General features: G+C 44.1%; 1 protein-coding gene across 2 annotated transcripts in view; it reads right to left on the bottom strand.

Moving 5' to 3' along the window:
• The window catches only part of SMARCAD1 (SWI/SNF-related, matrix-associated actin-dependent regulator of chromatin, subfamily a, containing DEAD/H box 1), a 100839-nt gene that overhangs the window by 14302 nt on the left and 59333 nt on the right, over window positions 1-27204 (bottom strand). For both annotated transcript variants that reach the window (XM_040418162.1, XM_040418163.1), the window contains exons 10-16: window positions 18444-18646; window positions 17942-18032; window positions 16656-16755; window positions 16083-16142; window positions 15920-15995; window positions 13643-13778; window positions 10871-11008 (exon numbers count right to left, since the gene is read on the bottom strand). In XM_040418162.1, coding sequence (XP_040274096.1) covers window positions 10871-11008; window positions 13643-13778; window positions 15920-15995; window positions 16083-16142; window positions 16656-16755; window positions 17942-18032; window positions 18444-18646 — 804 coding nt within the window. The remainder of the gene's footprint in view (window positions 1-10870; window positions 11009-13642; window positions 13779-15919; window positions 15996-16082; window positions 16143-16655; window positions 16756-17941; window positions 18033-18443; window positions 18647-27204) is intronic.

Raw genomic sequence — 27204 nt, 5'->3', positions numbered from 1 at the left:
AGGCTTTTAAAGGGATTCTGCAGCCTCTGAATTATAAGGAACCAGGTCTGTGATCTGTACACATGCGCTGCACATCTGGATTTATGATTATGCTCACGGTACTCCTTGGAGACTATTCTAATATACAGTAGAGTAGGTTTATAGTGGGGTGGCAATAAGCAACAGTCCGCAGACCCCGATTTTACCTAACAGGGAAGTAACAAGGCATTTGTGTGATTCTGGAGAACATAGCCCCAACTGAAAAGTGATAGACCTGACCATAAAATCATACAATCACTTTATTCTAATCAGCTCATAACTACCACTAGATGGCAATCATGCCCCTTTAATTATCCAGTGGGAACTGATCTAGGCCAGACAGGCAATCCATTAAACATTAGCAGGTGCATGAATGATACTGTCCCAGTATAACATCACATTATAACAAAGCTACCGCTGGAATAAAGTGAACCACAACTATGTTTATGGAATTATTCTAGCAGTGCAGTATTCATTGCTAGTTGGATAGCTTAGGACAAGTATAAAACAAATTGATGCTAATTTTCAGGATACGTGACAGCAAACTATCCTTTCCAGAATATGTTTTGTTGTTTTCTACTTTACCATTACATGCTGAATGTAAAAGGGGTTGTCCGGGTTCAGAGCTGAACCCGGACATACCCCTATTTTCACCCAGGCAGCCCCCCTGATCAGGGGATCGGAGCATCTCATGATCGCGCAGGGCAGTTTTTTTTGTTTACAATAACACACCGTCGGGCGTAAGCTTCCGCCTGGCAGTGTGTTCGGTGACATCACCGGCTCTGATGGGCAGGCTGGCAGCCCCATGGAGAGCCCGGTATGTCACTGGAACTCTTAAAAACAAGATTTTTGTGAAACTCACCTGTAAAATCTCTTTCTCGCGTAGTTCATTGGGGGACACAGGACCGTGGGTATAGCTTGCTGCTGCCACTAGGAGGCGACACTAGGCGGAAAAAAGACTTAGCTCCTCCCCTGCAGGCTATACCCCCTCCAGCCTGGAGAGAGCATGTCAGTTTGTGCTCAAGCAGTAGGAGCAGTAGAAACATGTGCCAAGTAAGGAGAATACAACAAACACCGGTGGAAGCGAACCCGCTAAACACCCGACCGGCAACCAGACATCCCTATCAACACTAATAAATACTGGGTGGGTGCTGTGTCCCCCAATGAACTACACGAGAAAGAGATTTTACAGGTGAGTTTCACAAAAATCTTGTTTTCTCGCTGGTATCATTGGTGGACACAGGACCGTGGGACGTCCTAAAGCAGTCCACGGGGAGGGAAAAAAGTCCACGCCCATGGAGTAACACCCTCGAGAATGCTTAATGCACTACTGCCTGCGAGACCCGGCGGGCCGGAGAAGGGAAAACAATGTCCTGTCGACATGGAAGGCAGCGACTACAGTCAGCAAAAAAGAAGGTAATGGGCGGAGCACTGTCTCATGCAAGTACCTGATAAGAAAAAAAATGTACGTACAAGAATAGGCACTCCCAACTTCCCAAATTCTTTGGATGGAAAAACCTGCCCCTAGGAATGCCACCTTCCCAGAAATAAAAGAGAGGGGAAGAAGATTTACAGAGAGGTGTCATGTTTCTCACTGAAGGCCACCAAACGACCCATCGGTCGCCTGGATGAAACCAGTTAGCTGGCCCTAACTCCAGATGCAGAACCAAAAACCCAGCCCCCGGGATACACCCCTGCTAAAGAGAGACGCTCCACAGAAGTGGTCGATTGGCAGACCGATGCCCCAGAGCCGAAGAGGGTTGCGGGGAGACTGAAAAGTTGGTTGATAACCCACAGAGAAAAAACACCTGAATCAGACACGGCCCACCGCAGGCCAAGGAACCAATACATGTGAGATAGGTAGAGTAAATCTGGTGCGAGAACCACCGACGGCGAGGATCTCCGTCAGTGACCATATATTGACAGCGAATATTTTGACTAGACCAAGATAAGAGAAATACCCCTGCTGGATAGAGTGCGATGACACCGCCCCACCCGTACCAGGGAACACTGGTCTGATAGGAAAAAAAATTATGGCTACTGGTCAGGGAGATAAAGGGAAGATACAAGCAACCAGCGGTTCGAGGAGGAAGAAGAAATAGAAGGCTCCCAGAACGAAAAGTCCATCAGCGGTGGTAATGCATGACAGGAGCCCCTGCTCCGCCTGGTGTGGCGAGTCTCAGTCTACCCACGGAATGGGCAGAAAAAAGGTATGATCACCATCGGACTGATCTGACAGACATTACTCATATCGTAAAAGAGATAATTGTAGATACAGGTAGCACACCCAGGATCAATAGGAAGAATTCACCTGTAGAAGGAGGATGTGAAGGCGTCACAGTCCACCAGCCGGGACCGGAAACAATACCCCATGCAAATGCAGATGAGGGAAAAGTAGGGACGTAGGAGCCACCAAGGCTTGCAGGGTGGCCGTGAACCCGGAGCCAGAGAAGGAAAAAGATGGAAGGAGAGAAGCTCATTCCACATCTGGGACTGGCATTATACAGAAGAAGCCACGGGATGATAGTGGCGGTGCCATACTCCGCCTAAGAAGGAACCCATACAAGGGGAACCACAAGACTATGGCTAGCATCATATTCCAGCTGAGGAGGGGGCCACACAGCAGAGGCCACCGAATGCGGCGCTAGAAAAAACCGCCACCAAATGAAGGAGCTGTAGATGAAGAACCCTAGTATGTCGAGACAACGCAAAGACCCCTTCGTATCATTGTAGTCACAGTATATTCTGTCAATGCTGAGGGGAAGGTCTGAGGACTTGCAGTATAAGTTATGGAACCCTACTGCCCCAGGTAAGAAGAGCTAGCCTAAAGCACCCCACCAGACAAGGGCGCCGAACAGGAGCAATTGCCAAGCTAGCGTCAGGGAAGAACCCCTACTTGAGGGGGGACGCCCACTGCAATGGCTACGACCCTTAGCACTAGCGTAAAAGGTGCACATGCGGAGGAGAACATGTAAAACTTAAACCAGAGTGTCAGCATAACCACTTTCCCCGATAAGGAGGAGTGGGGCTAGAAAATACAGAGTCAGTACGACCCTCGACTCGTCGGAGCGCTTTACATTGTAGAGGACAAATACCATGACCAAATGAGATGTGGTCTCTAGGATACTGACGAGTTGCCGGGTAACACCCTGAGAGGACAGAGGGTGATATATTCAAGCCCAAATCAGTATCTGCAAGAAAAAAGTTGGAGCCCGGCATGTGCCAAAGAAAAAGTGGGGTGAAGAGGGAGCCCGGTACTTGTCCAGAGAGGGAGGGAGGCAGGGAGAGGGTTAACCTACTTACCTAGTCCCGTGTACTCACCCCATCTTCCTCCTCTTCTCTTCACCCTCCCTAGTGGACCGGCAGGTCAGCTTTTCCAGCAGGGTCACCTCCTCAGCTGCTGGCACCGGAGTGGCAGGAGTCTGGCATGGCGGGAGGGTCTTCTTTGGTGGACCTAGGTGACCTCTTGGCTGGCGGGAAGCAGGGGAGCGAGGCTGCCCTGGTCCTCCTTTTTCTTCTGTGGGGAGGTAAGCGGTGGATTTTCTCACCGGTCTTGCTCCCTGGGATAACGGAGAGGCTGAGCAACGCTGTTTCCCGACCTAAAAGGAAAAATATAAAATAAAAAAAAGAATCAAATAAGAAAGCAACCCTGCATAAAGCAGGGAGGTCTGCCTCCTACGACACTAAGCTAAAAACTGACATGCTCTTTCCAGGCTGGAGGGGGTATAGCCTGCAGGGGAGGAGCCAAGTCTTTTTTCAGTCTAGTGTCACCTCCTAGTGGCAGAAGCAAGCTATATCCACGGTCCTGTGTCCCCCAATGATACCAGCGAGAAAATGCCTTTTCCCTGCGCGATTCAGTGCAGGGCAAAGGAGAGCATCGGAGCATGAACTGCTCCGATGCTCAAGTCAGGGGGGCTGCCTGGGTGAAAATGGGGGTATGTCCGGGTTCAGCTCTGAACCCAGACAACCCCTTTAACCACCTCCGGACCGCCTAACGCAGATTCGCGTTCCGGAGGTGGCAGCGCTGCGCACAATCACGCATATACGCGTCATCTCGCGAGACGCGAGATTTCGCTCTAAGCCGGCCCGCGCATGCGCATCGCGGGCCGGCAAAATTAAAAGAACAAGTTCGTCACCAGCCTGCCAGCAACGATCATTGGTTGGCAGGCTGGCGATTTTCAAAAAATCCAATCAAAAGTCATATAACAGATCATATTAGTAAATATGATCTGTTATATGGCTTCTCTGCTCCGCTGCTGGTCCTTTTCGTCGGTTGGATCCAGCAGAGGAGCAGACTGAACTGTGAGAGTACACCAAACACTACACCTCAGCCCCAGATCACCCCCATGCACCCCAATTAACCCTTTGATCACCCCTTTGATCGCCCCTGTCAATCACTATTGAAAGGAAAAAAAGTGATCAGTGTAAACTGTCACTTTTTTTTTTTTCACTAGTATTGGCTGTTAGGGATAGTTTAGGCCCCTTGGTTAGGTAGTTTAGCGTGAGTTAGCGCCCAGCCCACCGCACCGCAGTCACTTATTCGCTGTTTAGCGTATCGCTAATCAGCATTTGTACTTTTATAGTATCTGTAAGTGATCAAAACTGATCACGGTCAGATCTATAATAGTATTAGTGTCACCTTAGCTCGCCCTCCACCCAAAACGCAGTGTTTGCCCGATCAGGCCTGATCGGTTGCCCACACGTGCGTTCACACACGCCCGCCCCACCGCAGTGCCAAAAAATATATATTTTTTGATCACTGCACATTCATTTTACACGCACTGCGGCGATAAAAAAAATCAGTTTTGATATTTTTTATCAACCGCAGCGGCCTCCGGTACTTTGCTAGCCTCCCCTTTGTAAGACAGGCTTGCTTTTTTTCTTGGGTAGTCTCAGGGAATACCCCTAAATTTAGTAGTCCAAAATGTCAAACAGGGGGTATTCTTCTGAACAGGCCTACAGGATTCTGACCCAGTCGGATGAGGAGTGGGAACCCTCATCTGACGAATCTAGCGGGTCAGAATATGAACCTGTAGAAAGCAGTGGCTCTCTGACCCAAAGTTCGGACGAGGAGGTTGAGGTCCCTGGCAGCACCAGGCGTACCCGGCCCCGTGTCGCTAGACCACAGGTTATGCAGGATCCGCTTCAAGAGCAGCAGAGTGGGGCTGTCGCTGCCGGATCACGTGGCGAGGCATACACCAGCAGCGCAGCCCTCCCTGGACCTAGTACCAGCACTGCCGTACAACATGGTGACGTGGCGAGCACCAGAAGGGCAGTTGAAGCTGGTACGGTGGCGCGTGCAGTAGTTACCCCGTCTCAGCCACCGCACAGACAGGCCCGTAGAGTCCCTAGAATCCCTGAGGTGCTGGCAAACCCTGATTGGCAGTCACCAACTTCAGCCGCACCATTAGTTCCCCCTTTCACCGCCCAGTCTGGAGTTCGGGTTGAGACGGCTCAAATCGGTTCGGCCCTGGGATTTTTTGAGCTGTTCTTGACTGCGGAGCTCTTGGACTTAGTCGTGGCAGAGACAAACCGGTATGCCACACAATTTATATCCGCCAACCCGGGAAGCTTTTTTGCCCAGCCTTTCCGGTGGAAACCAGTCCAAGTTTCCGAACTTAAAATTTTTTTGGGCCTTCTCCTCAACATGGGCCTGACAAAAAAGCATGAATTGCGATCATATTGGTCCACCGAACTCGATTCATCACATGCCCATGTTCTCTGCTGCTATGTCCAGGGCACGATTTGAGGCCACCCTCCGTTTCCTGCATTTTAGCGACACCACCTCCCGTCCCAGAGGCCACCCAGCTTTTGACCGGCTCCACAAAATTCGGCCCCTCAGACCATTTCAACCAGAAATTTGCAGATTTGTATACCCCTGAGCAAAACTTCTGCGTAGACGAGTCCCTAATACATTTTACCGGGCGCCTTGGCTTCAAACAATACATCCCAAGCAAGCGTGCCCGGTATGGGGTCAAATTGTATAAGCTCTGTGAAAGGGCCACAGGCTATACCCACAAATTTCGGATCTATGAGGGAAAAGATCAGACCCTGGAGCCGGTCGGTTGCCCTGACTACCTGGGGAGCAGTGGGAAGACAGTCTGGGACTTGGTGTCACCCTTATTCGGCAAGGGGTACCATCTTTATGTGGACAATTTTTACACAAGTGTGGCCCTCTTTAGGCATTTGTTTCTAGAACGGATTTGCGCCTGTGGCACCGCGCGAACTAGTCGCGTGGGCTTCCCCCAACGGCTTGTAACCACCCGTCTTGCAAGGGGGGAGAGGGCTGCCTTGTGTAACGAAGAACTGCTCGCGGTGAAATGGAGAGACAAGCGTGACGTTTACATGCTCTCCTCCATTCACGCAGACACAACAATCCAAATTGAGCGAGCAACCCGTGTCATTGAAAAGCCCCTCTGTGTCCACGACTATAATGCGCTCATGGGAGTGGTGGACTTCAATGACCAGATGTTGTCTCCGTATTTAGTTTCCCGCAGAAACAGACGCTGGTATAAGAAGGTGTCTGTATATTTAATTCAATTGGCGCTGTATAATAGTTTTGTTCTCTACAGTAAGGCTGGGAGAACAGGATCCTTCCTCAAATTCCAGGAAGAGATCATCGAGAACCTCCTTTACCCAGGAGGTTCCGTGGCCCCATCCACCAGTGTAGTTAGCCGTCTACACGAGCGACATTTCCCCAGTGTCGTTCCTGGTACCTCAACCCAACCGTCACCCCGAAAAAGATGTCGTGTCTGTAGCAGGAGTGGAATAAGGCGTGACACCCGCTATTTCTGTCCTGACTGTCCTGACCACCCTGCCCTATGCTTTGGTGAGTGTTTCCGGAAGTACCACACACAGGTACACCTAGCATAGGGATTGCATCTCACAGGACAGGCACACAGGGCTATTAGGGCCCTTTTACTCACAGCTGCTGCAAACCTCTCCTTTCACCTGGGATAAAGTGCATAACGTACTTTGCCACATCTTTGGGCGATTTGCGCTTTGCACATTGTCCCATGGGGAAGGAGAGGTTTGTTCTATAAAGGTAAAAAAACTAAACAAAAAAAAAATTACCAGTAAGTAAAAAAGTAAAAAAAAAGTTAATATGTTCTGTTCTAAAGTTAATAAAGTTATTGCGTTGCGGCCTGGTTTTTTCTTTTTTTTTTTTTTTACCTTTCAGGTGGACCAACCGATCGACTAGCTGCAGCACTGATGTGCATTCGGACAGAAGCATTGCGCTGCTGTCAGATTACACGCAAGTCGGTGTATGCGGCGCTGCAAGACGAGATTTCTCCTCTGCAGTAAAAGATACGTTTGCCGAGGCATATGAGCTGAGGAGGTGGCGGTGTTCATATACTTTGGCAAACACTTTGTATATATATAAAAAAAAAATCCCGGCAATGATTTTTTCATCCACATCGATTGATGTGAATGGAGAAATCGGGTTTGCCAGGGCATACGAGCTAAGTGGGTATGGATGTTGGGCGGAGCTCCTATGTCCTGGCAGACGCCTTTCCCCTCCTTTTTCTTTTTTTGGCAGAGATTTTTTCATCCACATTGATCGATGCGAATGAAGAAATCTGTGCCGTTCATTTTTTTCTTTCAGCCCAGAGGCTGAACGGAAAAAAAAAATCTCATTACCTGTATGCTCAATATAAGGAGAATAGCAGAAACTCCTAATGCTGGGCATACATGTAATGATTGCGGAGACCCTCAAATGCCAGGGCAGTACAAACACCCCACAAATAACACCATTTTGGAAAGAAGACACCCCAAGGTATTCGCTGAGGGGCATATTGAGTCCATGAAAGATTGAAATTTTTGTCCCAAGTTAGCGGAAAGGGAGACTTTGTGAGAACAAAATCAAAAAAATCTATTTCCGCTAACTTGTGCCAAAAAATTTTTTTTTCTATGAACTCGCCATGCCCCTCATTGAATACCTTGGGGTGTCTTCTTTCCAAAATGGGGTCACATGTGGGGTATTTATACTGTCCTGGCATTTTAGGGGCCCCAAAGCGAGAAGAAGTCTGGTATCCAAATGTCTAAAAATGCCCTCCTAAAAGGAATTTGGGCACCTTTGCCCACCTAGGCTGCAAAAAAGTGTCACACATGTGGTATCTCCGTATTCAGGAGAAGTTGGGGAATATGTTTTGTGGTGTCATTTTACATATACCCATGCTGGGTGTGATAAATATCTTGGTCAAATGCCAACTTTGTATAAAAAAATGGGAAAAGTTGTCTTTTGCCAAGATATTTCTCTCACCCAGCATGGGTATATGTAAAATGACACCACAAAACACATTTCCCAACTGCTCCTGAATACGGCGATACCACATGTGTGACACTTTTTTGCAGCCTAGGTGGGCAAAGGGGCCCACATTCCAAAGAGCACCTTTCGGATTTCACAGGTCATTTACCTACTTACCACACATTAGGGCCCCTGGAAAATGCCAGGGCAGTATAACTACCCCACAAGTGACCCCATTTTGGAAAGAAGACACCCCAAGGTATTCCGTGAGGGGCATGGCAAGTTCCTAGAATTTTTTATTTTTTGTCACAAGTTAGTGGAAAATGATGATTTTTTTTTTTTCATACAAAGTCTCATATTCCACTAACTTGTGACAAAAAATAAAAACTATCATGAACTCACTATGCCCATCAGCGAATACCTTGGGGTCTCTTCTTTCCAAAATGGGGTCACTTGTGGGGTAGTTATACTGCCCTGGCATTCTAGGGGCCCAAATGTGTGGTAAGGAGTTTGAAATCAAATTCTGTAAAAAATGGCCTGTGAAATCCGAAAGGTGCTCTTTGGAATATGGGCCCCTTTGCCCACCTAGGCTGCAAAAAAGTGTCACACATCTGGTATCTCTGTATTCAGGAGAAGTTGAGGAATGTGTTTTGGGGTGTCTTTTTACATATACCCATGCTGGGTGAGATAAATATCTTGGTCAAATGCCAACTTTGTATAAAAAAAATGGGAAAAGTTGTCTTTTGCCAAGATATTTCTCTCACCCAGCATGGGTATATGTAAAATGACACCCCAAAACACATTCCCCAACTTCTCCTGAGTACGGAGATACCAGATGTGTGACACTTTATTGCAGCCTAGGTGGGCAAAGGGGCCCATATTACAAAGAGCACCTTTCGGATTTCACTGGTCAGTTTTTACAGAATTTGATTTCAAACTCCTTACCACACATTTGGGCCCCTAGAATGCCAGGGCAGTATAACTACCCCACAAGTGACCCCATTTTGGAAAGAAGAGACCCCAAGGTATTTCGTGATGGGCATAGTGAGTTCATAGAACTTTTTATTTTTTGTCACAAGTTAGTGGAATATGAGACTTTGTAAGAAAAAAAAAAAATAAAAAATAAAAAAAAAAAATCAGCATTTTCCGCTAACTTGTGACAAAAAATAAAAAGTTCTATGAACTCACTATGCCCATCAGCGAATACCTTAGGGTGTGTACTTTCCGAAATGGGGTCATTTGTGGGGTGTTTGTACTGTCTGGGTATTGTAGAACCTCAGGAAACATGACAGGTGCTCAGAAAGTCAGAGCTGCTTCAAAAAGCGGAAATTCACATTTTTGTACCATAGTTTGTAAACGCTATAACTTTTACCCAAACCATTTTTTTTTTACCCAAACATTTTTTTTTTATCAAAGACATGTAGAACAATAAATTTAGAGCAAAATTTATATATGGATCTCGTTTTTTTTGCAAAATTTTACAACTGAAAGTGAAAAATGTCATTTTTTTGCAAAAAAATCGTTAAATTTCGATTAATAACAAAAAAAGTAAAAATGTCAGCAGCAATGAAATACCACCAAATGAAAGCTTTATTAGTGAGAAGAAAAGAAGGCAAAATTCATTTGGGTGGTAAGTTGCATGACCGAGCAATAAACGGTGAAAGTAGTGTAGGTCAGAAGTGTAAAAAGTGGCCTGGTCTTTCAGGGTGTTTAAGCACTGGGGGCTGAGGTGGTTAATGTGGTACTGAAACATTTCCATTTTTTTTTTAGTTTTATACAGGAAAGAATAGCAAGTGGTAAAATATGCAAACTTTCTTTTAGGTTTAATATTTAATGACCTAACATAATCCCCTTGCGTGTTATCAACACTAATTATGTGCATTTTGGCCAACATACATAGTTGCTATAAACTACTTATTGTAGCCTGTGCCCCACCACTAGCTGATATTTAGTTATGTGAATTTGGAGTAACATTTTGCATGATACGGACACATTATCACAAGTGTAATGTGCCCATGTCACAGGATTCTCCTGATGATAAAGGTGGGTTAGGGTGATAGATTTTAACGTTAAGGGTTGATTATTCATTGTCCTAATTTATTGTTTACTTTTTTTTATTAATTTTTTTTTTTGCACATTGCCCTAGGGCTTGAGAAAGCTGGGAGGATAAGGGTGATGGCACACAGTGCAGTTCTGACAAGCGGAAATTACTTAAATCATTCCCACAATGTAGAACACCAGGGTTTAATGAGGTTAGTAAACTGGCTAAATTGAAAAATGCATCCTGAATGCATGTCAGAACTGCACTGTGTGCCAGCACCCCAAGACTGGCTTCCTTCCAGCATTCCTATGTATGGAGATCACTGATCCGCTGGGCTTTACATCCCTATTAGCACTGATCTGAAAAGTGGAGAAATTTTTTTTGGGGGGATAAAGTGAGAAATTAGCAAATAACGGACACATAACTTCAGGAAGGAGAATAAACAGCATAAACCGGCAAGGATTGCATTGAGGGATAGGGATGTGTGTGCCTGTACCAGTATCACATACAGCTTGCCGCTACCGATGAGCGATCAGCTTTTTACACTATTATTTTGCAATTACCGCTTTGGAAGAGAACATCCTCTTGAGCTCACTGGTACTGCTGCTGAACATGTGTGGCATCACAAAATTCAGGAGAGACATGAGTTCCAGCAGGTTATTTTGGACTGGAGTTCCAGTTAGCAGCAGACGATTCCTGGCCTGTTTGGACAAAAGATGTTGAAAGCTGTAAGTGGCTTTATTTGTGGAAAGAGGCAACTATGCCCGAAACACACAGTCACAGAGTAAGGCCTCATGCACATGGCCGTGGTCCGTGGTCTGTCCGCACCGGAAAAAAAATATCACGTCATATTTATTTGCGGTGCGGAACAACAGAAAGAAACACCATGGAAGTACTCCGTAGTGCTTCCGGTGTTCCGTATCTCCGGAATTGCGGACTTATTCAAGTGAATGGGTCCACATCCGTGATGCGGGGTGCACATGGCCGGGGGCCATGGATTGCCGACCCGCCGTTTGCGTTGCAACGGCCGTGTGCATGAGGCCTAATTGGTCTATTGCTGTAGAAACTATTGGGGTCATTTATCAAACTGGAGTAAAGTAGAACTGGCTTAGTTGCCCATAGCAACTAGTCAGATTGCACCTTTCGTGTTGAATAGCTCCTTTGCAAAATAAAATGTGGAATCTGATTGGTTGCTATGGGCAACTAAGCCAGTTCTACTTTACATCAGTTTGATAAATGACCCCCTATATGAATCCATTAACTCCATTTCCATACATCAGCCTCAGCTTGATCAGAGTGCAAACAACTGGTAGGCTGGCTCCACACGTTACTGATTAGCTGTCGAAGAAGGGCTCCTAATGATCCTTTAAACTCCCATTCAAGAAGATCAATGGGCACCCGCTGAGCAAAGTTTCAGGAGGCATTTCGGTACCCTGGTGTCTAGGCTGTTGCCCCAGCTTCCGCATGGCTTCAAATCTGCAAGGCTGGGGGCTGTAGATAAGTGTTCAGCTAATGGCCTCGCAGATCATCAAGATTGAGACGCCCCAAAAACAAAATGGGAAACCGTGCGCACAGAGTCAATAAAAAGTAAACTGGTGCAGTGCTAGGATAGCCCAGCTCTTTTCCTGCACTGTTGGTTTTACCATTTTTGTTCTTTTTGTGTGCAAGTCATTTGCTGTTTTTTCTATGGAGCCACTTCAGACTACGGAGAGGCTGACTGTAAGATTGTTAATGTAGCTTTCCACACAGTCCAGTAATAGTTCTGCCCTCATGATCACTACTCTGAAATTACCACTACATGAGCTTTGTAACTTATTAATCATATCATTATGAACATTTCTAGACAGTGGCACAAAAGTACCGAAATAAAAAAGTAATAAAATGTCTGGGCAGATCACCAGCGTGTGTGTGCATTTGTTTGGTTGGAGCACAGAGGGCTTCATTCCCAATTCAAGCATTGAAAGGTAAATCAGATATCTGCACACACTGAGTGGCTCTCAAGTGCCCCAAAAAGTGGCCAAAATAATTGAAAACAGTACAATATTTATTGCTAAAAATAAATAAAAAAAATCATTGTAATATAAAAAAAAAAAAACTGAAATAAAATACAGGTGCAGTGGTTAGAAGTACAGTATGGGCTACTAGTTGGCAGCATCAATACTGGTTCAGTGGTTAGCACTGGTGCTATGCAGCGTTTGGTTCTTGGGTTCGAATCCGACCAGGGATAGCATGGAGTTTGTTCTCCCTGTGTTTGTGTGGGTTTCCTCCAGGTACTCAAAAAAATAAAAAATTATGCAAAATTGGCTTCCTTTGAAATTGAACCTAGTGTGCATTGGGGTCGAGCGCTTATATGGTGTGTGCTTCTCACCCGCTCTGGCCACCTTTGCATTTCTCGGTCTTGCAGATTGTGATAAACAAAGTTCTAGTCTGTGATGGTATTCTCCTCTGTGATACAGGAGGAAATAAGCGATAGCTTGCTTCAAGCCTACCCTCTGAACACTGAGGTTGAGCTGAAATGTGCATCTGCACCATTGTACTCTCCACTATGGTTGTCTATAGACTTTTACAACAATCTGACCCCCTAAAATACACCCTAGCCAGGTTATTAACTACTGAATGTTTAGTTGTCTTGAGCACAATGCCCTGTGGCAGAACACAGATTGTCTCATGGAGCAGGATTGTGCAGATGTATACTGTACACTTACTAATAGCCACTATTGGTGCTGCCAACTAGTAGCCTATACGTATTTAGTGATCTGTTTTACTTTGTTACCATAACCGATTTTATTCTACCCAAAAAAATATTGGTCCGTTTTCAATTTGAGAGCCAGTCAAAGTGTAAAAGTAAAACATAAAATAGCTGCGCTCTAAGCAGCATCAACAGGAACTGATACTTGAAGACGAGAGCCAAGAAACTTTAATAAGGAGCCTGCGACTGCTTTGAACAGAACTGGAGATCTCATATTTCAGAGTCTTTAGTAAAAGCCATTAGCAATCAAATAGATCAATGCTAAATCCCAGTGTAAATAGAATGCTGTACATGTGCTAATGTGTATAAAGCAGCTTGCAAGTGTTTCAAGTTAAGGCAGCATCTTTCTTTGACATTGATGTATTATAGAACAGAATCTGAACTTGGCAACTGAAAACCCTGCTTGTCGAAGAGGTGTAATTTATTGCAGACATGAACACTTACTGTGCGTTCAAGTTTGGATTTGCTCCTCTAAAGTGAAATAAATCAGCTGAATGGCCTTGCATGTTTAATGGTGGGACTCGGGAGGCTGCAAGGGCATTGCACAAGTTCTCCTGACAAATGATGCATGCCGAGTGACACTTACATTTAAGGTCATAAGGTGCTGATAGCGAATGGAACTCATGTTTTTCAGCATGTGTCCTTCATCGAACACTGCGTAATTCAGCTTCAAGCGGCGAAACAATCCGCGATCCTCAGTGCTGCTGATTGCACAATTGTATCTGCAAATAAACAAGCATTTTATAGCTAGAACAGCTCAGTATAAAGTGCTTTGAACAGCGGTTTATGCTGCTACTATATACAGTTAAGGCTACTTTCACACACGGTTTTGGCTTTCCGTTTGTGAGATCCATTCAGGGCTCCCACAGGCGGTCCAAAACGGATCAGTTTGCATTCTAATGCATTCTGAATTGAAAAGAATCCGCTCAGAATGCATCAGTTTACCTCTGATCTGTCACCATTCCGCTATGGAGGCGGACACCAAAATGTCGACGAAGCAGAGCTAAACGGATCCGTCCTGGCACACAATGTAAGTCAATGGGGACGGATCGGTTTTCTCTGACTGATCCGTCCCCTATTACTTTCAATGGTGTTCAAGACGGATCCGTCATGGCTATATAAGACATAATACAACTGGATCCGTTCATGACGGATGCATGCGGTTGTATTATTGTAACGAAAGCATTGCAGATCTATGACGGATCCGCACCAAACGCGAGTGTGAAAGTAGCTTAAGTATTTTATACTGCAATCTTTTACATTTATTAAAGCTAGGAGAAAGTCCCATTTATTACAAAGAACCGCTATGCACAAGAGGTCTATCTCTGTGTATCTATCTACACAGTGGTGCTTAAGAGTTACTAAACCCTTCAGAATGTTCTAGATTTCTGCAAAAATTTGACCTAAAACTACATCACATTTTCAGAAAAGTCCTAACAGTAGATAAAGAAAACCAAATCAAATATTAGACTTGATCACCTATTCGTTGATCCAATAACACGTCTGTCGGTGGCAAAAGTATGAGAACCTTTAGGCTAGACTTTTTGTAGCGCGACTGATTTTAACTATTGAACTACATTGCACTCCAATAAAAAAACATTGCTGCTTATCTGTCCAGAAAACTATAGGAAACAATGTTTCATGGATGGATGAGACCAGAACTTTTTTGTTTAAATGAAAAGTATTATGTTTGGAAAAAAGAAAAAGCATCATTCTAGCATAAAAATCTCTTCTCATCTATGAAACGCAGTGGTGGTAGTATCATGGTTTGGCCCAGCTTTGCTGCATCTGTGCCAAAATGTCTTGCCATCATTGAATGAACAATTCTGCCCCGACCTGAAGCGAGTGGTTCATGGGAGGAAACCCACCAACATAACAGAGTTAAAGCTTCTTTGTATAAAGGAATTGGCTAAAAATTCCTCCAACCCATAGTGCAGGAGTAATCAACAATTACTGGAAAAGTTTAGCTGCAGTTATTGCTGCATTAGGCTACTCTCACACTTACGTTAAACTTTTCCGGTATTGAGTTCCGTCCTAGGGGCTCAATACCGGGAAAAAACGCTTGAGTTTTGTCCTAATGCATTCTGAATGGAAAGCATTCAGTTCAGTATGCATCAGGATGTCTTCAGTCACTGTTACGGTATTTGGCCGGAGAAAATACCGCAGCATTTTCTCCGGCCAAAATTCCGGAACACTTTCCGGAATGCCGGATCCGGCATTAATTTCCATTGAAACGTATTAATGCCGGATCCGGTACAAAGTGTTCTGGAAAACTGATCCGGGTTCCCGCATTCGCACACCTTTAAAAATGTGAAAAAAAGATACTGGATCTGTTTTTCCGTATGACACCGGACAGAGGGATCCGGTATCGCAATGCATTTATCAGACGGATCCACATCCGGATCCGGAAACAAATGGTATCCGTTTGCACACAGATTTCTGGATCCGGCAGGCAGTTCCGGCAACGGAACTGCCTGCCGGATTCCTCTAACGCTAGTGTGAAAGTAACCTAAGGGGGTCACACCAGGTACTGAAAGCAAAAGTTCACATACTTTTCCCACTCACAGATGTAATTTTTGACTCATTTGTATGATTTGGTTACTTTTAGGACTGTGAAAACCTGAGCTACAGGTCAAATTTTAAAAAAAATTTAAAAAAATTTCTGAAGGCTCCACAAACTTTCACGCACGTCTGTGTAATATTACATAATAGATATATATATATCTCTCGATATTCTAAGGATGTTTTATTTTATATAAGAATAAGAGCCATATTGGTTTCAGAAGGCTGTACTGTAGCATATTCACCACAAGAGGTCACCCTATATCTATGTCAAATAAAATTAAAACTTAGTAAAACTTACGTTGTGACGATAACATTAAATTCTACAATCTTATTCAAGATGTCATATCGTAAATGTCTTCGTTCGTCCTGAGAGCCTAAGAGAAAAAGAATAACATCAGTGCTTAAAATGAAAACACAAATTTGTAAAGTAGTATGTCTAAAAAGAAAAAAACTATACATACCATAATATAGCAAAATATTCAGATCTGGACACCAGTGGTTGAACTCTCGGACCCAGTTATCTTTGGGGGAAAAAAAAAAACTTCAGCAATGTAAGAACTATAATATGAAATTCGTTCTCGCAAAATAGCTGAATAAATAGACCATTGAACACTTAGTTTTCCAGTGGATGTCACCATGTAAAATTAAAATCTGCAGCAAACATGCTGTGTATGACGACCTCTTGAAATTTCAAATGACAAAGTAGAGAGAATGCAGGAGTTCACAGGTTATTTTTCGTTTCGTTTTTATTTTGGGCTAAGAAATTCCAAAACATAACACTGGCAATGCAGGTGAATAGGTATTTTAGACCCACTTGCATCCAGGAAAAACTATGCACCAAGTAGTGACGAGCCTTGGAGCTGGAAATGGAGGGGAATGTGCCACTGATGCCTGATTAAGGGATTTTACATGAAAAGAACATAGGCGAGCTTTATATACAGTACTATCTTACCAGTACTGTATGTCAATTCTCAGGTTTTAGGAGGATAACCCTGCCACAATATATTTCAGAAACAATGATATACTCGACTTACCTAGTGTGGATGCTGGAACCACCACAAGATGTGGGCCGTTGTCTCCGTTCATGTAAAGATGTGCAAGGAATGCTATGGCTTGGACCGTTTTTCCCAAACCCTGAGAAGTAATAGACAAGCGGTCAGACCTTAACCACCATCTGAAGACATGATGTGCAGTCTACTGAAGGTAAGAACAACATTTAGGCCACCTGCACACATTTCGGATACGTGCAGTTTTTCAGCGTACACTTTGTGGTTGTTTTTGTGTGGATATTGGCCTGCTCTGCCGATTTCCAAATCCGCAGCATGTCAATTATGGTTTTAGCTGTTGATTTCACTCTCTTCCAATGAAGGGTGAAATCTGTGGCAAAACAGCATCAAAAACTGCTGTTAGAAATCGTGGTTTTTGGTGCGGATATGGTGCAGAAACACAAATCTGCATGGGAATCCATGTAGATCTTAGATGTGTTCACCTGAACTCGTGTGCTTTGAAATCATTTTGGGCAGCTTCACCCGCTCCTCAACGTGAAGGGAAGCACACTTATTCTGCCACCATCACTGGGAGACCAGAGTGTGGTGGGCCAAAGATGCCGAAGGTCTGCCCAAAGATTGTTTTAAAGCTGGAAACCCCCTTTAAAGAGGTAGTGGAGGTTTATACACATGTGGCTTTATTCCAGAAAAAGTGTGACATCTGTCCATGGGTTGTATCGGGTATTGCAGCTCAGCTACATTAAAGTGAGCTGTACTGTGGAGAGGCGTGGCACTGCTTTTGGAAGAAGGCAGCCATGTTTTATAGAAAATGGACAACCCCCTTTAAGATGCTATTCGCCTTCAATAGCTGTCAGATGACCGCTCAGTTGGATGATAATTATCTTGCCCGACTCCCCCATACATGAGAGTATGAGTTTTTAATGGGGAAAGAAGAGAGAAAAAAAGGATCAATGTTCAAATTTCACACACCAGATCCTTCTCTCCCCAGACATCATCTGTCGGTGGAGAGTTGGGGCTCCCCATACACATTTGATTGTATGCCAGTCCCAGGTTTGACAGACAATACTCTAATGTGTAATAGCGTTTGAGCCATATTACTCCACTGAACACAAGCCAGAAGTTTAAAATGTTCCTCTAATTTCCTCTCCTGCCTGAACTGAAATAATTCATGGAAAAACGCAAGAGGACATTTGCAGGACAGTCGCTGACGCATGCACAGATCCTATTCTAATAAATGGGAGCCATGCACGATAATCACTGGAAGGGAAACTGGGTGGACAATAATTACTTAGAAGGCGAGAAATAATACCAACCATCTCATCGGCCAAAATTCCGTTCACTTTGTGTTTGTGAAGGAGGGCTAGCCAATTTAAGCCAATCTTTTGGTAAGGCTTGAGCACCAGGCTGCAAAAAAAAAAAATGGTAAAAGGTCAACAAGTCATTTTTTGGCATCTTATGTGCAAGTAATCCCAGCAGGCGTATGTCATTCAACACAGTGTATTCTTTATTACAGCCAGTACATTTTCTAAGACGCGTTTCGGCCCGTCCAGCCTTTCTCAACTGATAACACAAACTGATACATAGTGACATTTTATAGGTGAAGGGGTTGGATCACGTGACAGTGACATCATGAATTCATTATCCAAACAGGAAGTGATGCATCAGGATTTAGCCATAGTGACACAACACACTAACATTTTATATCTCATTCACATGTTCATAGAAAACTAAAATATCTGTGCAGAATAATGAATGCGCTAGACTTCAAGGTAATCATCCTAATGATAGCATCCTAGACATAACCAGTGCGTATACCTCTTGCTGAGGATAGAAGGTTGCTGTATATTCCATCCACTTTCCCCGTCTTCGGTGATATGAGTGACCTGCGTCATTAATTTCCTTGAAATGTCCTCACATTTGTTCATAAGTTTCAAAACCACCTCTCTTTCTTTGATCAATATTTTGCAGTCCCAAACCAGGTCTATGGAAAGTGTATTCACCGTGTTCACTTTATTAAGCTGCAGAGAAAATAAAAACCATTCATTTAGCATTGATCTAATGTTTCATACCACTATTAGACTGCAGGGGGCGCTCTCGACAAGCCACAATTACCAAGAACTGGTTGAAGAAAAGGCATCGTGTCTGTGGGAATTTTCAGATTTCTGTGCTTTTATTCAGCGTACATAAGGGTTTGCAAAACGTAGATATCGTACTGGCCATATAGTCTGAGGGTAAATATACCTAGTTTATGCCCTACGTCAAAAACAGAAGTATTCTCTTTGCAGACTAGGTGCCTTGCTCTACAATGGATACCAGATAAAAGTTACCCTGAACAGACAAATTAACTAGCACAAATTAAAGGGTTTTCCAGGCTCTTGATATTGATGACCCATTATTAGGAGGTGAGAGTCGGACATTTGCACATCCATCGATCAGCAGCTCCCTGCCCCTTATAGCGCTTTGAACTCGCACTGTGAATAGTACAGGAAGCGTAGTGGCTGTGCCACTGTTCATCCTTGCCTGCCACCCGCAGCTCCAGTCCTGCACACTGACTCCCGTCTGTATCTTTTGGTCTGCGGCTTGTCCTCTCCGGCACGGGGATGATCATCTGCTCCATTGCAGCCAATGCCTGGATTCAAAGGTGACAGGTCCACAAGAGACACATCACCTCTGAACCTAGTGATTGGCTGCCGCGAAGCAGATGATCATGCCTGTGCAAAGGACAAACTTAAGCCACGGACTGGAAGATGGACACACAGGAGCCAGCATGACGGACAAGAGCGACAAGTATAATTCTTTCCTTAGCCGGGGCAGGCTGCGGGCTCCTGTGAAATGTTCCCTTTCATGCTAAGAGGAGTGCAGCCATGCCCAGTTGTGAGCTTCCTCCTCTGGTCTTCACTACAGCACAGTTACAGGCATGGTAACTTAGGACCTTGGAGTAGCATGAAGATACCTAGTATAAGACTGGAGGAGAGGTGAGAACTGATTATCTATCACCACTAGAACACCCTGCTCATCATTCTTCTGGATAAATAGAACATAAAATATATTTATGATTAACATTTCAAAAGTGATCAATTAGTAAGTTAATTATTAATATATAATATTTAAGCTGCAGTAGGTAAATTTTTACTGACTCCACCCAAAACGAGCTTCGAATCCGACTTCAAAGCCCTGCCGTCAATTCCTGTTAATATGTTACATTCATTTTCTGATGCAGTTTCGGTCATTAAAGGGGTTGTCCGCTTTTTTCTATATTGATGACCTTTCCTCAGGATCGGTCATCAGTATCAGATCTGCAGAGCAACGACTCCCGCCAATCAGCTTTTTGAAGAGAAGGCAGTCCCCTATACGAGCACAGCCTTCTCTTCAAACAGCTGATCGGGGTGAGAAGGTTTATTTACAACTATGTTGTCCCTATTCACTTCTAGGGGACAGCTCCGTTCTATTCACTTGAACAGATGGGAGCCGTCCCATTGAAGTGAATGGAGACGCCATAGTTGTAATTACACACGCTCACTGTTGTAGCTGTGACAGCAAGCGGGTAAACCGAGAAGAGAAGGTAGTGCTCGTACCAGCACTGATTTCTCTTCAAACAGCTGATCAGGGGCAGCTGGCAGTCGGCTCCCCGCTGATCTAATATTGATGTGAAATTGCGGCAATTATGGATAATTTATTGGTACAATGACGTACAAAGTTCAAGTTACATAATTGAAAATAATCAAAAATGGATAACCACTCTTGGTATTTACGATGACCAAACGTTTGGGTCCTCACGGACCTTCTTCAGAGGTCTATTTATCTATCTATGATAAAATAGCATAAGATCCATATTCTAATAATGGAGTAACCAGATAAGCATATCAAAAGAATGAGAAGAAAAATAATCAAGAAGGTAAATTGTAGATAGAAGGCAAATTAGTAGAGTCATGGCAATAGTAGTGATATACAGAAGTGGGAATATGAGGGGAGTATATAATCCCTAATGAAAAGAAGTCACAAGAGGGAAAATGATGTAAAAGGGTTGCCACAGGAAGGAAAAGACAAAGCAGAAAACATGAAGAGGGCACAAGTTCAATGAAGAGAAATGCAGGCAGTCTTGTTGTATATGTAAAGAGGTTACTGGTCTTTGGTGGTATGAGTTGGGAAAGCTGGATCACGAGGCACTAGCCTGAAAACGCTACTTTTTATATTGTGCGGGCTGCTATGAGCGCCGGTGACATGATCGGAGCGTCCCGTGACGTGGGTGGTGTTGAACGCATGCTCCACCATAGCGTCACGTGACCCCGGAAGCTGTAATATGCGTTTCAAGGGCTGTCTTAACGAAGGACAAAGGGGGGGAATTTTGTAACAACTGACAAAATTGTGGAAAGCCCACTGCATTTTTAGGATAATCAGCAAAAAAAAAAAAAAAAAAAGGAACATAATTGGTACATTTCAATGCAGCCTTACTCAACTGCCGCCTCATCCGCGTGAGAGATAAATGTGCACACATTACCGCTTCATTCAGCACTGCAGGCTGTGATTCAATGTATGCAGGCGCTAAACTTTATACTTCTGCAGTGTGACCAATTTTCTCTGCCATCACAGGCAAAAATTGCTAACATGCTGGGAAGCGCTAAGAAATGGCACCAGACTGATAAAGATCAATTTGTGGTTATGTCACATTGCTGTTTGCCACCCCAGTGATCTCCCACACCTGTGTGTGTCTTTATGTACATTGTTTTTATTGTATAGGTCCTTGCACAATGGACAAGCATAAATGGGGGTGCTTGTATGTGTGTTTGCACAAACGGTTCCACTTTTTCTCGCTCACTAGACCCATATGCACAGATTTACTAATCCTGTAGATGGTGTAAGCTTAGACAGGTTGTCTGGTCCTGCCCCAGATTTATCACAAGGAGTCAGGCTGGATGGTAATTGCGGTGCTTGATCAGACACTTTTCTCTGACTATACCAGATTTTGGTGGGATAACTTTGAGTCGGATTTTTACGCTAGAATTGTGGCGCAAAATGGTGCATCTTAGGCACTGCCCTCTTTGCCTGCAAATCTCCACCCCTGGGAGAGCATATAAAAAAAAAAAATAAAAAAAAATAGATGCGTCAATTTTTAGACACATTTTTGGAGCAGACACATTTGTAAACCTAGGCGCGGTGTTTTGCAAACTGTGTATTTCTGCGAGCATACGGTGAGGGGGTGAATTGCACTGTACATTTTGTGTCCGGTGTCGTAGGTTGGTGTATGTATGGTACCGCATGTAACGGCTGTAGAGAGATATGTGGGACATAGCCCTGACCATCCCAAAATATAGAGCCTAAAAAAATCCTAATGGTTGCCCTGGGTATGATATTCAAGACAGACTTCGGCACTGCACATATCGGAAGGCGAACATCTATCTTACAGCCTCATCTATTGACAAATGCTCAGAGATCTTCCACCTGCCCTTTAGACATAGCTGAGAGATCACATAAGGCAGAAGTATGGGCATAGCTGGTGCCATAGATGAACATGACGAGACTGACAGGATACTTGAGGACGTTGCCGTCTATGTAAGACATGCAGATGGAGAACAGGTTTGGAGTTTTTAGTTGGAAGCTGGAATTTTCATGTTTATTCCTCAGATATTCAGTAGTGGAGGCAGGTAGAAAAGTCATGCGGCTTAAGGATTTAACATAAATCCGAATGTTCAGAGAATAAGCTTCAGGTTGTTTCTGTTATTCCTAGGTAGTAGAAGATTTGTACAAGACCGAAAAATGCGATTACAGATAGCGAAGCACAAAACAAGCATGGTCCGAACACTGCAAATAGTTACTGTATCACTCTATAGGGACGGGTGTGAGGAAGAGCAGGTATGCTACAGATGCACTATATCGGTTACGGACGCAAGCACAGAAATAAACAAATCACAATAAATCTGTATTTTTAGGTTGTTTTCTATGATGCTTTCACTACAGGATGGGAAATTGTGCACACTGCCACCACTTGCATGCTGTCTCCAAGGTCAGATTTTAACCCTACTGGGTTGGTATTCAAACCCCCTTGTTACTATTTTTTTAAAGGCACTATTAAAGGGGTTGGCCGCTTTCTGGTTAGCGTTGACCAATGTGTTTGTAAGAGGACTATATGACACTTACTAATACAGCCTTTGTTGATATTGTGCGCCATTTTCTATATTTCTTGAGGTGTGGCCCCTTCTTGGCCAAGTCTTTTGTGCTGTCCACAAAAAGGCTGCTGATGGAGGGTATCAAAAAATATCCCCATGCAATGTCTCCTCCATTTAAATACACTGCCCGTGCACTTTTGGGAGATTAGTGCAGGTGCAGCGCATTTAAATGGAGACATCACATGGAGGAGATCTGCCTGGTCACATGACTCTTTCAGCAGCCATCTTACGGACAGGACATCTGTGTGGACAGCACAGAAGATTTGCCCAGCAAGGGGACATTGCTTATGAAACAAAAGCTATATTAGTAAGTGCCATACAGTCATCTTACACACTGGATGCAAGTAGCTAGAAAGTGGCCAACCCCTTTAATTTTATCATATCTTGTACTGAAAAACAGATTTATTTATTTTTTTTATTGCATTCACTGTGCATAAGACTAAATCTATATAGCTTTTATTATGTCTTATATTAAAAAAATATATAATCTCCTTGCATTGCCATATTCTGACACCCATAACATTTTTCCTGAAGGCTGGTTTCTTGCAGGGCACTATTTGGGGGTACATATAACTTTTTGATCACCTATGACATCCTGCACTAAGAACAACATAACCTTATTCTGCGGTTCAGTACAAATACAGAGGTACCAAATTTATATAGCTTTTATAATGTTTTACTGGTTTTAACTACTTGCCGACCATCTGCTGACTATATACATCCAATGGTCGGCCCTTAATTCTGCAAGGACGTATCTGAACATCACTGCAGAGTTATGTGGTCAGGTATAGGAGAGATCCTCATAGAGAAGGCAGGGGGCATTTCTTTACCATCCCTGCCTTCCCCATCGCTCAATGAGTGCTGTGAAGAGAGATCGGGGGCTTCCTGCTCCAATCCGGACAATTACGTGTTCGCCAGGGGTCGGGTGCCTGCATGAAATGCTGGGTCTTAGCCAAACCCAGAACAGCTCTGAAGTGATGTTGCACTGCCCTTTACAACCTCTAGAACTGGGGCTAACATGTCAGCCTAAATGACAAACGAAATAGTAAAAATTAAAGCCAAAACTACGAGTGAATAAAAAAAATAAAAGAGAACCTGTCATTAATACTTTATGCATCCAAAAAACTCGAACATGCGCCAACACACTAAGGCCTCTTGCACACGAACGTTGTGCATCCGTCCGTGCAGCGGCCGGGACAGATCGAGACCCATTCAACTTGAATGGGTCTGTGATCTGTCCACACCGCAAAAAAAAACAGAACAAGTTCTAATTTTTTGCGGTGCGGAGGCACGGACAGAAACACCATGGAAGCACTCTGTAGTGCTTTCGATCAGTGGTTAAGTTTCGCATCGCCGCGATTGCGGACCCATTCAAGTGAATAGGTCTGCATCCGTGATGTGGAGTGCACACAGGTCTGTGCCTGTGTATTGCGGACCCGAGGTATGCAGGTCACAATACGGCCACAGGCACATAGCGTTCGTGTGCAAGAGGCCTAAGGCTACCTGCACACGAGTGCGGGCTGTCTTGCAGAGATTTCGCATGCAAGGAAATGGTGCCTTAGGGCATTAGCCCAACTGCATCTATCTAGCCCACCTACAAAGCGCTGTTTGGGGCGATTAACCCTTCGCAACTACTTCTTCCTCAGGGCTCCAGCCCATTTTCTCTTCTCTACCCTGTGCGGCTCATCCAGTTCTCAGAAGAAGGCAACTAGCCGAAAACGTTCAGTAACCTTAAACTGGATATCCGCTTGTCTAATAAACCTAAAACTTGAAGCAATTCGGTGGAGTCCAGGAGTTTTATTTTAACCCTTGCTACTTGGCCTGGGAACCGTCTCCGACTACCCAAGGTACCCAATTGGAGTGTCTCCTAACCTTCTATAAAAAGACCACGGGGGTGGCACAGGCCAGGGTGTAGTGAGGAATGCCTAAGCACTTGCTAGGCTCAGGACTGCCCGCTGGGCACATGCAAATGTATTATATTGCATCAATTTTCTCAGCAATTAGACTATGTCCGGAAACAAAAAAGGTATGCAGATAGAACTTGAATTGGGCTCATGCGCAGCAGTTTTCGGCCGGTCAATTCTCGGCATGTTTGCTGGGTTGCGGTCGGATCCCCACAGCTCCCCATTACTGTATAGTTTAATGGGGCCAGATGGGAACACAGTGGCTTCTGGTAATGCCAGATCCAGAGAGATCTGCCAAGCCTGCCGGATCTCACAACGTTAGTGTGAAACAGGGTGAAGGGAACTGGCAGCCTCCCTTTAAAAGCTAAATACAAAGTCTCAGAACAAGAAAGAAAGAAAGAAAGAAAGAAAGAAAGAAAGAAAGAAAGAAAGAAAGAAAGAAAGAAAGAAAGAAAGAAAGAAAGAAAGAAAGAAAGAAAGAAAGAAAGAAAGGAGGGAGAAAAAAAACTAAAAAAAAAAAACTGGACGTTTAGTTTCTCCTCAAGAATAATTATTTTGGGCATGTTCTAAACTTGCAAACGTATGTTATTCACAGATAAGCAGATGGCAAACATTCTTAACTGTAATGACTTGCAGAAATCAAAACCAATTTAAAGGGTCATTGAGCTTTCCAAAATCTTAACATGACCGCGCCAAATCAAAGGTCTTGAACAGCGGAGGTCTGAGTGTTGAGACCTCCACCGATCGCTCACATAGTGCTCTCTCTCCTTGCTGCAAGAGAGGGAACTGAGATGGGCTCCTAGGCTTCTAAACAGCTCAACTCCTGGGGCCACAGCACTCAGACCCCCGCTGATCAAAACCTTTGATATGTCGCTATGACATAAAAAGTTTTTGGAAAGCACAGTGACCCTTTAACTTGGATAGAAAATGATCTCTTTCATGAAACAAACAATGCCTAGACACTGTAAGCCATGTCTAATATGCACAGACATAAGGTGTATACTACGAGGTACAGGACTAACTTACTGATGACCTCTACCTATATCAGACTAGCGGGAGTTTGACTACCGGTACCCCCGCTGATCAGCTATTTTGGCACCAGAATTACACAGCTCTGTGTATTGAGGGGCCCGATTATAGCAGCACTGCTCCCATTCGAGTGAGTGTATGGAGCTGTAGTTCCATTGCCTGGTTCCAGCACCAAAACAGCCGATCGGCGAGAGTGCTGGGAGTCAAATACTGAGGACCTGTCCTACAATATACATACCTAGAGGTCAGCAATGAGGTAGGTTTCCCCTCTCCCGATACATTTTTAAAACAATGACAGGAAACATCATTGTCTCCATGAACACATCTCTTAGGAGAAGTAAATGGCTTTGTTTAGAGGGCCTAAAATGTTGAGTTATAAAGGGAGCTCCTAGTCCAAAACCGTGGATCCTGGAACAGAAAAATCACCTTGACTAATAAACGCAGAATAAAAGGGTAAAGCCAGGATAACATCATAGTGCTGAAGATGGTGTACAGGCGGACAGGGTGTAACAGGATCACATAAGAGACATACTGGGAGACATCTATCAAAACTGGTGCCAAGGAAAACTGTCTTAGCTGCCCAAAGCAACCAATTGGATTCCACCTTTCATTTTTCAGGGCTCCTTTGGAAAATGAAATTTTCAATCCGACTGGTTGCTATGGGCAACTACGCTAGTTTTCTTTTGCACCAGTTTTGATAAATCTCCACCACTATGTAACGGTTAGCACTGGTGCCTTGCAGCGCTGGGGTCCCAGGTTCAAACCCTACCCAGGACAAGATCTGCATGTTCTCCCTGTGTTTGTGTGGGTTTCCTCCCATATATGTATATATTTCAAAGAAAAAGAAAACATGTACATGTATTAACAGATATCTATACTAGAAACCACATGGATGGAAAAAAAGAGCCATGTATGAAAACTAGATAACTTTCCAAAAGATGACAAGAAGCATTAGTCTAAACCTCATGTAAAAATAAGCCCAGTGATACTTTATCCATGAGCTTAAGCATTGATACATGACCCGACAGTGCAGGTAATGAGATGGATGACGTCCTAGCACCTAATGCATTATGTGGGACACCTGGCGATATCCGTAAAAGCTGCGCCGAGCTCCTAGATGACAATGGGATAAGTGCATGGATTTGAAGGCATCACCATATTGCCTGGTTGCACGATATCCCAGAAAATCTTGCACACCTGGCACAACGTACGGCTGAATGGACAGGGGGCCACAAATATAGAATGAGGTATATCATAGAGGATTTTACGGGTCCACACAATCACTGCAGACTGAGGGGGAGGAAATGTTTATCTACTTACGCCTCATCCGTCCAAGAGGGATACCTAGGAATCCCTATGGAAGGATGAGCCCTGTGTATGGCAGTGACAAATACAAAGAAATCAAAGTGTCTCTTGTCCTCCTTTTTCAGCTTTATTTATGGACTGCAACGTATGTAATCTTTACTATCCTGACACAAT

This window comes from Bufo bufo, chromosome 2, assembly GCF_905171765.1.
Source record: "Bufo bufo chromosome 2, aBufBuf1.1, whole genome shotgun sequence".
NCBI lineage: Eukaryota > Metazoa > Chordata > Amphibia > Anura > Bufonidae > Bufo > Bufo bufo.
The sequence above is the reverse complement of the archived record's forward strand: the minus strand, read 5'-3'. Positions and strand labels throughout refer to the sequence as shown.